The 11,263-nt window shown below is 34.9% G+C and overlaps 1 protein-coding gene across 1 annotated transcript; it reads right to left on the bottom strand.

The window, feature by feature from the left end:
* Positions 1-8,935: 8,935 nt before the first annotated feature.
* On the bottom strand, positions 8,936-10,394 carry LOC21392904 (transcription factor WER). The gene is made up of 3 exons (XM_010088506.2): positions 10,256-10,394; positions 9,927-10,056; positions 8,936-9,642 (listed from the first exon to the last, which is right to left on the bottom strand). The coding sequence occupies exons 1-3, from the start codon at positions 10,392-10,394 to the stop codon at positions 9,237-9,239; spliced, it is 675 nt and encodes a 224-aa protein (XP_010086808.1). The 3' UTR covers positions 8,936-9,236.
* Positions 10,395-11,263: the final 869 nt, after the last annotated feature.

Raw genomic sequence — 11,263 nt, forward strand, 5'->3', positions numbered from 1 at the left:
TTTTAGCATAATCTGGACATTTAAAAAAAAAAAAAATGAAATCATCAAAGTTTCAAGATTAGACTTCTCTGTATAAATCCCCCGTTTTACATTAGTCTAGAACATATCTCATGTACAATGCCGACAAACAAAAATATATTAAACACGTGAATACATATATGTTGCATATTATAACTAGATGACGTCATTTACTATATTTATGACGTACCGGATACACATCATCAACTGACGTTTACAAACAATAAAGAAGTCCTGATAATGACTATTAATATTTTCAAGACGTGGCCAAGGATTGGTGATATATTTTTTTTCTTTCTCCAATTTAAATGAGACTAAGAAAGTGGTACCCTAACAAAGTACCTGCAACAAATTAATGCACGCTCCCCATTCATTAATTTGCAACAAATTAACAAAGACTTGACTTTAAGAAATTTATTTGTCGCGTAACTATATATTTAAATTTTATGCCCTCATTAAATAAGGTAAATGTCATTTATACATCCGATTTAATGTGACTGGTCTTCTCTGAAGGAGCGAAGAAAGACCTGTGAATCTAGGGCCCGTTATTTTCATCATTCGAATACAACTCAAAACTTTTTACTATAATATTTTTTATCACAAAAATTAAAATTTAATTTTTTCATCACAATATTTCTCTCACATAAATTCACCCCATTGTGTAAATTATAGACTTTATCCTTCTAAAATGCAGTATTCAAGATGTTTACTCCCTATTCTTGACTAGTATTATTTTGACTAATATAGTTTTTTAACTAATATTAATCAAGATTGAGAAATAAAAATTTAAGATCCATACACTTTAAAAAATACTTGTCTCATTTTCTCATTCACATTTCAACTCAAATTATTCTTCACTCGAATGAATGCGTGAAAGAACAGTCCAAGATGTTTTAGGTTGAAGCTACGCCAAATGCCCACTATAATTAACACAAACACAAAATCTATTTGCCATGGGATATAGAACTTTAAATATATGATCGCGTCAAATTCTGCACGAGTTAAATGTTGTGTTTTACTTACCACTATTAATCCTAATTAACTCTCACCAACCAGGACCCATCTATCAATTTAGTACAAAGTAACAAAAGATGAATGCGCGTATTGCATCATAATTGAGGAATAATAGTTTCAAGTCAATTGTACGAGTCTTTTAATATATGGGTTGCTTACATCACGCCGTATAATAAAACAACCGACAATATAAATATATATAGATAGGATAATATTTGGTAATTTTCATGGTCCATGGCATCTAGCCACTTTCTTTGAACTGTTCACCTTTTTTTTTTGGGTTGGATAAGTTACAATTTTTATGTATTTAATTTGACTCCTGTCTTAGCAATTAAGAAATCAAAATTTACGTAAATTTAAAGCTGTTTATGTGTTTTTATTTTTCTTCTGATCACATATAGATAAATCATATTAAACTTTAGAATGGTGAGGAAATGATCACAACGTTCCATTGAAGAAGGATTTAATTTGAGACATGTTTATTTGACCGTATTAGAACACCGCATTATATAATAATATATTAATATAATGTTTAGTGTGATCATCGTATTGTATAAACTAATACGAATGGTAAATTAATACGGTTTATATCGTATTATTGAATACGACTCATTTTTAGTATTGTATTGTATATTTTATAAATGATCCATAATTTATGTTAGAGTTGGACACAATTGGGGTCAGGATCGGGCGGGCTTAGAGTCATGTTGGAGTCTAATAAACTTAAAAGAAACTTAGGGTGCGTTTAGAATTGATTCCAAAACGTTTTTATTTTCTGTACGAAAATGGAAATGAAAACGTTTTCATTTTCATTTTTGAATTATTTCTGAAAATGTGTTTAGTAGTTTTATTTAGAGATTGATTTCAGTTGTAAAAAAAACTGAAACTGCGTTTAGTGGTTTCATTTTTGAAAACATGTAATAGTATTTAATATATTAAATAAATAATAATTGAATCACAAATAAAAACACTAATAATTAATAAAATATGAAAATTACAATATTAGCTTAAATTATTGTCGCCTATACGAATCCCACATTTGATTAGCTAGATGATTCCTAAAATTAACCATGTATTGACGTTGTTGCCGCACATCCATTTCAGATGTTTCTGCTTCTTGTGCATCCATACCATGTTGTTGTTCCTGTTGCCCTTCTTGTTCTCCCTCAATATCTTCTACGGGCAAATCGACCTCATATTGTCTAAATAGAGGATCATCTCGCGCGTGCATCTTAATTAAATTGTGGATCACACAACAAGCTATTGGTATAACATTTTGTCTTGGCATCCAATAATTGGTCATATGCCTAAGAATTTGAAACCTTACTTTCAAGACCCCAAAGCACCTCTCTATGCAATTACGTAGTGAAGAGTGATAATAATTGAATAACTCTTGTGGTCCCGTTGGTTGACCACCATTTCTAAACTGTTGAATATGGTACCTCTGACCATGAAATGGTGCCTTAGGGGGGGTGGCGCCAAGAATGGGTCATTTGGATCTCTCATAGTCTCAGTTAACACTCTGGAATCAACAGCTGATCATTCCCATCTGGTATTGACATAAGTGAATAACATATCAAAACTACACGCCACCATTACATTTTGAGTGCATGAATGTCTTCTTCCTCTGTAGACTGTCTGTTGATGTGCAGGTGGGACAACCATCATGTGTGTACCGTCTATTGCACTAATACAGTCCTATTTTAATACATAAGGTGTGAGTCACGATTAATTTAAAATTATTTGTCATATTAGTAGTATATGAGCATAGTCATATTGTAACTTAAACCATGGCCAGTACTTAGGGTTGTGTTGAATCTCTGGGGGAACAATGTTCATATTTGGTAGTTTTATAACTTGAGGTGCTAACGCAGACAATGCGGTAAGCATATTATCAAAATGCCGGTATACGGTCTCTCCAGAATGACAAAATCTATCTTGTATCTCTCTATTGCGATCTGAGTGAGCAACCGTTCTTAAGAACATCATTAGAGATTCTTCTGCTGAAATACTTGAAGAAGGCAGTAGATTGCGGCCTCGAATTAACTGAACAATTGCTTCGAACGTGTCTCGATGCATACGACACATTTCAAACAAATTTTTGGGATGTCCATGTAATTGTTCTAAAACATATTCTCGTCATGTTAACGCAGAATTACGACGAGGTTGCCTAGTTCGTCTGTTTCCAATCGACATCAATAATTGCATATAATGTTGTGGTTGTTCATCGTCATCTGATGACTGGAGAAAGTCAACAGCTCTAGCATCATTCTCACTATCTGAATCCATATTAACCTAAAAAATGAACCAAGACTGGAACTAATCAAACATCCATATAACATTAACTAATCAAACGAAGAACTCCAATGTAATTCAATCCGACTAAAAACAAATAGCAAAGTCTAACAAACACAAGTCCAAGAGGAAAATCTGTTGTACATGCTCAACAATACTTAAAAAAGAACATACGTCCGAGAGGAAACAAATAAAGAAAACAACACAATAATCATTTAAACAACAGGCTTCGAATCCATGAAAGATGACGACAAGCGGGCATTTTCACAAACATCGTCCTAAGGAAAATGTCAACTGCCAACTGGTGCGCTGCCTTAGTATACACATTGTCGTCTAAATACTCCCCATACTCATTCAGCAAATCCATACAGGTTTCAATACTTGTAGTTGGATCATCTTTCTGAGCCTCGGCTAATGCCATAGTACGGGCTTGCCTATCAGCTAAATATTACTGAAACAAATCAACCTTTTGAACAGATGTCTCATTACGTAGGGTAATACTTTTTGCCAAAGCCTCTATAGCCGCGTCAACTGCACTGTTGTTCTTGCCCTTCTTCTTGGATTGAGTAGTAGGACGCTGAGACCATCTGTTTCTATTGTCTTCTACACCCCGGACTTCATCCGAGTCTTCTGTACCCTCCTCCACCTCTTCCGGTTGTGTGGCAGCCCTTTTCGCCACATTCAAAACATTAACGGCAGTATGTGCATTCATTGACCCTTGTCCAGTAGCAATAGTCCCAAAAAAAATCTGTGAAAGTTAGGCAAAGTTCTGCAAACCCCCTTTCTTGAATTTCTTAGCCTCATGATGTTTCTGACATTATAAAGAAAACAAGAGTAAATACTCATGTGCAATCCAAACACCAATTCAACTCTTTCATATAACATAAGATGTTAATGCTCAAAACTTACAGCCACCTATGAATCCCATACTTTTTTTTCAACTGTGACAGTGTTAGCCTCAGAATCCCAACCAAACCCTATTGTTTCAATTAATGCCTTAAACTCCCTCGTGCTACGTCTAAGCCTATTCCACTTTGCTTTAAGCTAGTCTGATGTGAAATGCTTACCAAACTTAAGTGTTATTTCATTAGCAATTTTCATCCACATTTTTTTGTCCAGAGTGGATGTTTGCATTCCAGTCTTTGACTCTTCGTATATCAATTCTAAATAAAAATCCTCAATTGCGGCCGGCCATTTCGTATTATCGTCCTTATCACACATCTAAAATAACACTTTTACCAATTAAAATAAATGTGATTTTCAGCACCCACTGGGGCTGATTTATCAGCCCCCATTGGGGTTGATGGGGGCTGATACATCGGGACTGATGGGGGCTTGATTATCAGCCCCTATCAGGGCTAATAATCAGCCCCCATTAGGGCTGATGGGGGTTGATAATCAGCCCTGTGGCTGATTATCAGCCCCCATTAGGGCTGATTTTCAGCCTCCATTGGGGGCCTCCCAGGCCAGCCCCAATGGGAGGCCCCTAGGGGCTGCTTCAACCCCAACGGGGGGGCCTCCCAGGGGCTGATACGGCCCCAATGGGAGGCACCCAGGGGCTGTATCAGCCCCAACGGGGGCCTCCAGGGGGGAAAAACAGAAAAAAGACCAAATCAGATCAAGCATAGCAAAATTAGAAACAAAACAACACGAAATCAAACAGAAAACTAGCAACTGATTTGGTTGAATATAGCAAATCAAACGGTGAGACGAGAACAGGGCCAAAGTGAAAAAAAAATCAGAAATTGCTCAACCAAATCGATTGGAAAATCAAACACCATCAAACATTTTTGGCTAGAGGCATACCTTGGTGAGAAAACAGCGAGATGAGAATGGGGCAGATTGGGCAACAAGAGACCGGAGGAGCTCAGGCGAACAGAGGAGCTCGGGTGAGAAGCAAACGGCGAAAGTCAGGCGAAACGGGCGAGAAGAACGCCGGGGCTCGGCCGGGAAGAAGAGCTCGGCTGAAGAAGGAAGAAAAAATCAGAAGAAGAGAGAACGGGAGGACAGGAGGCTGAAGAAAGAAGGAAAACAAATATGAAAACCAGAAAATGAAAATGGATTTTTTTCGTTTTCAGAATTCCACAAAACGACAAAAACATTTTTGTTTTTGTTTTCTAACACAAACTTCGCCAAACGCGTTTTTTACTCCCGTTTTCAATTTTTTGCTTCGAAAAACGTGAAAAATGAAAATAGAAACGGTAACAAACAGGCCCTCAGAATGCTTAAGGTCACAAAAATTGTGATAGGTTAGAAACTTAGGCCCTGTTTGTTTCTGTTTTCATTTCCATTTTTCACATTTGTCGAGGTGTAAAAACTGAAAATGGCTTGAAGATTGTGTTTGGAGCCCCATTTAATCAAAAACAAAACTGAAAACGTTTTTGGTCTTTCTCATAAAATTGCACAGTTTCTGAAAACGAATTTTACTCGTTTTTGTTTTCCCATTTTCATTTTCTCCTCACTTTTTTCCCGTACCACACCAATCTCGGCCTCTTCGTCTTCATCGGCGTCTTCACCGACTCAACTCTGCAAATGGTGGTTGTTCACCGGAAGATCTGGAAATCTCCTCTCTCCTCCTCTGACTTGTCCACTTTCTCTCACTCTCGCTTTCTCTCTCCTCCATTGACTTGTCCTCTTTCTCTCACTCTCGCTTTCTCTCTCCTCCCTCTCTCTCTTCTCCAACTCTTTCAATTATTATTTCCCCCCAGACTCTTACGGCGATTGAGAAAGTGTCTTCGACAGTGAAGCTTCTTCCTTCACCACCTCCAAATTCAGCTCAATTCTCCAGTGCCGTGATTTTCTCGCTCCTTTTCCGGCTTGCCAAACGGCAATGTTTTTTTTATTCTCTGTTTTGCTTTTGATTTCATGGTTGTTGATCGGAGTTGTTTGAGATTTTGAAGCATCGGAGAGACTGTGGTGAGTTTGAAGTTTGAAGCTCGATTTCTGTTCGTGAAATGTGGAGATTGGAAATTGAAAGTGGCCGATCTCTTGCCTGTTTTTAATTCTCTTTGGTTTTTTCTTTTTTGCTTTTTTGTTGCTCTATTTTTTTTTCGATTGATGTGTATGTATGTGTATGTATATACTGTATTTGTATATATATATAATTTCCATTTTATTTTATTTTATTCAATGTCACAGTTAATCAGCAACTTTCTGGGTTTATTTCCAAATATGTAGCTTTCCCTCTAGCACAAACCAAAATTGTGGACATCTTCCGAATTCAACGGTCTCCAAAACTAACCCAGAAACCAATCCAGTATTTAAAAAAAAGCCTCAAAATTTGCATATGTTAATGCTTTAGGATGGTAAATTTTCTCGTACATATATAGAAAACCTCAAAATTTGCAATTCTATTCATATTTTAGGATGGTAATTTTTCTGATTTAAAGTAATGAAAACGTTTTTAAAAATTAAACCACCAAACATAATTTCAGTTTTTTTTTTTTAAACTGAAAACAATCTCAGAATAAAACTACCAAGCGCATTTTCAGAAATGATTCTAAAATGAAAATAAAAACGTTTTGTTTTCATTTTCATATAAAAAAACAAAAACGTTTTGAAACCAATTCCAAATGCACCCTTAGAATGCTTTGTGAAACATAGAGTAAACAGACTACCAAGCTAATAAACTTGAGTCATGTTTGGTAGATTGTATTATATTGTATTGTATAAAGTGTATTGCATTGTGTTGTATTATCATAACACAATATGGTGTTTGGTGTCGTGACGTATTGTATAAAGGTCAAAATGTAAAATTTTAATAATTTTGGGGTCAAAAATGTAATTTTATAAAAATTGTGGGTAAAAATATAATTTTTTAAAAGTTTGGGGTCAAAAATGAAATTTTTATAAACATTCTAGGGTCAAAATGTAATTTTGTAAAATTTTTGGGGTGAAAATATAATTTTTAATAAATATAAAATTTGCATTGTGCCCCCTAAATTTTTCAACAATTATTAGCTCCGGCATGACCCTATATCGATCCAACTTCAACCTCTAGTCATGTTCAATCCTGACATAAATTGTTGATCTACTATAAAATAATACAATACGTAAAAAATGAGCCGTATTCAATAATACGACATATACTATATTGATTTACCATTCGTATTAATTTATATAATACGATGGTCACACTAAACATTATATTATTATATTATTATACAATACAACACTCTAATACAGTCAAATAAACATGCTCTTAGAGTGGTTCGCTAGACGAAAGAAAGACCGGTTTAAAGAATGCTAGAAGTTCAAAACTACCCTTTTTATAATAGTGATATTTTTATTATTGATCTCTTTAATCATAATCTCGTCTTTATTAAAATAGATAAAAGGACAATGTTGAATAAAGAGAAAAAAAATATTGATTCACATCGAATTTTAAGGTCAATTCTAATTTTTTTTTTTTAAAGAATTGGCACGTGACCCATTTTAATCTAAGGATACAAGTTAAGGATCAACAGCCAAGATATAATTATGGCATAATGTCGGGGATTTCTTATTGAGGGCGAGTGAAAAGTTATGTTTTTCTTGATTGCTTATTGAGCATCGGAGAGCTTTCCTTGCAGGAACCCCATTCTTCTTACCGAGGAGTTTCTAGCTAGGAGATCAGAGATCAAGAATCGAGCGAAGTGTACATTGATTGGTACCCGAAGCACATTTTCTACCCAGCAACTAGCACTGTCTTTGTGAAATTTTTGGGATAAAAAGCTTGGAGAGGACAATAACGACGGTTAAAAAAGAAGAAGAAGAAAAAAAAAAACATTCCAAATGGTTCTGGATCTAATCCAGGCTCTGATACAAAAGCAACAACAATCTGATGAAGCCGACCGATTTCTAATAAGGGAGAATCAGAGGGTGATTGAGAGGAAATTGGAGGAAATAATGAGAGAAAATGTGAGGCTGAGAGACACAATGACATCAATAAGTCAAAACCAAAGATTTATGACCCAGAAACTGAACCAGGTTGAAGCTGTTGATGAATGAACTAATGGTCAAAGACATCTTTAGAGATGGTTTCAGGAAAGAGCAGGAACTTCATGAAATTACGTGTTTTTATTTATTTATTTTGTTTTTGCTGAATATGGAGATCATATATGTTGTTATTAACGTTAGTTTCTCGTTTTGAGCTTGAGAGATTTTTTTTTTTTTTTCTTTTTGGGCATAGATATTGAAGGCAACTTTATTGTACATGAAACTTAAATTGGAAAGTCCTTAAAGACTACTTAAATATAAAAAAAAAAAAGAGCAGAATCCTTTTCAGAATTGATGCAGTGAAAGATTAAGTTAGATAAATTAAAACAATAAAATGAAAAGTATAAATCTATTAAGGAGAATATATAGCTTCAAAATTCGTTGATTCACACAGAGTACCGACTATCAAAGATTAGAGAGAGCAAATTGCGAGTAATAACTCAGTTTCATTTAGCAATGTCCAATTTTCATTAAAAGGATGCATCTATTCGTAGCACAAAACACAAACGAGAAACCAGGCCAAAATCATGACCTTTACCTAATTAAAATAATAAAAATACAAAATTTTGAAAAGGAAACGAGAATGATAATTATCTAGAATTCTTAAGGGAACTTATAACAAAAACGGGAAACTTCTAAAAATAATAATAATAAAGGCCCTTTTGAAGGCCTAAACAACTGAATTTGGTCGAAAAGCGTCATACATCATGGTAGGGTGACGGGTATTTTTCATTGGCATGTCTCAAAAAATAAAAATAAAAAACCACATATTTTCCGTCCAAATCTAACAATGTTCTTATTTGGTCTCAAGCTAACCCTAACACTCTTTATTTATATCCTTTCGTACCCTATCAAGAACCAACTAGCTTTTTTTTTTTTTTTTTGAACCACTATACTTTACCATGGGATAGAGGAAAATCAATACTGTTTGGTCAAGAAAGGTTGTTCCATATCTCAAAGTCAAAGTCCATCCAAGCATCATCATACATAAGTTGGTAATTTCCCTCCAAGATCCTAACCGGGGAAAATATAGTCTCAAAATGCTCGTGGACCCCAATGTCCCAGGGTTGTGCAGGCCACGGGATGCTTGTCGTTTCATCATACTCGTTTTGACTTGGTTGTGGCACTTCAGAAAGGCCTTGCTGTTTCTTTGTGAGGTTCTGCCCTTGTAAGGATTCATAGTCGCCATCATTTGATGGCTTAGGATCACTAGAAGCGGTAGAATCGCCATGATCATGACCGTGGTCATGTTTGATCTTTTTGCTAATTTTTGTGTACCAGTAGTTCTTGACTTCATTGTCCGTTCGCCCTGGAAGCAGTCCTGCTATTACAGACCATCTGCAACTCAACCGCATATATATTATAACATTATTATTACCATAAAAAATTATACGACATATATATAAAATTTCTGTTTCCTATATATGCATTTTGTTGTATGGTACGACCATTGTTGCTAGCTTCAGTACTATTTCCAATTCTCCGACTCTCTCCAACACACACACACACACACACACACACACACACGTATATTTATGTATAAATATTGTGTTGTAGCAGCTAATCTAATAATTGGTGACTAGAACGTGTAAGCGTTATTAAGTGAAACAAAGGACAAACACCTGTTGCCCAGTTGTTGGTGAAGCCTAATAATGAGGTCCTCTTCTTCTTGACTGATGTTTCCTCTCTTAATACCCGGTTTTAGATAATTTAACCATCGCAGTCTGCAACTCTTCCCATTTCTTTTAAGTCCTGAAAGCCAATCAAATTAAGCTTATATTTAGTACCTCTCTTAACTCTTCTGCAATCCAGTTACTTTTTATTGTTATAATATTGGAAATGTTGACTTGAGCTTGTATCCTTCCTTACTTGTTTTTAGCTTTAAAAAAAAAAAAAGCAATTCCTTGCTCATATATATCAATATGAACATGTTACTAATACAGACACTCACCTGCTTTTAGAGGAAGGTAGTTCCATTGTCCTTCACCGTGGATTTTAATGTATTCAGTTAGAATTTTGTCCTCCATGGTTGTCCATGCCCTTTTAGCATTCAAAGCTTCTTCTGAACAACGAGAACGCCTCCTCCCCATCTCTCTCTCTCTCTCTCTCTCTCTCTCTCTCTCTCTCTCTCGGTTGTAAGTATACAGGGTGTTGCCCCTCCTTTTAACAGTACTTGTTTGTATTTATATCCATAACTTCTTGCATATCTAGAAGGCCTTGAATTGATTGTAACCCACTCTAATTTCGATCCAACATATATTTCATCTTTAATTTTTATCAAGTGGGATTAAAAAAAAATTTCTAAAAGAAAAAGTGGGATTAAAAATTAAATCATTAAAGTTCTAAGATGGTTAATTAATTTATTGTGACTTCTGCATATATAGATGCCCATTTACATTTAGTCTAGGTCTCGTACATGCACAATCGAACAAACAAAAAATATAAATGTATGTTCAGTTCATATAATAATCAAATTTATATCACCCACACACACATTATCCGTATATGTGATGTACCGGATATACGTCGTCATGTGATATTGCATGTTTTAACTTTTAAGTACATGACAATAAAGAAGTCGTGATCATGACCGTTAATATGTTTTCAACCCATATATCCATACTGGATTAATGATACGCATCCGAACGTTTATGATGTTTTTATTATTTGAAAGCTACATACTCCTGAATGAAACCTCCCCATAATCAACATACGTACACAATATAATATATTTTTGGGGGGTTTCGGCACAATTGCCCTGAACTTGTCGTGATTTGGTAAATTATCTTCTAAGCTTTTAATTTTATTAAGTTGTCCTCTAAAATTGTAAATTTATTGCAATATGTCCTATTTAACTAAATTTGCTCAATTTTTTATTAGATTTAAAGGATTAAAAATTGTGACATTGAGATTTGTGTTACATTTGAATTGGAATAAAATTTTTAGTTGAACGTGTTTT

This window comes from Morus notabilis, unplaced genomic scaffold (assembly GCF_000414095.1).
Source record: "Morus notabilis unplaced genomic scaffold, ASM41409v2 Scaffold1273, whole genome shotgun sequence".
Classification (NCBI taxonomy): Eukaryota; Viridiplantae; Streptophyta; class Magnoliopsida; order Rosales; family Moraceae; genus Morus; species Morus notabilis.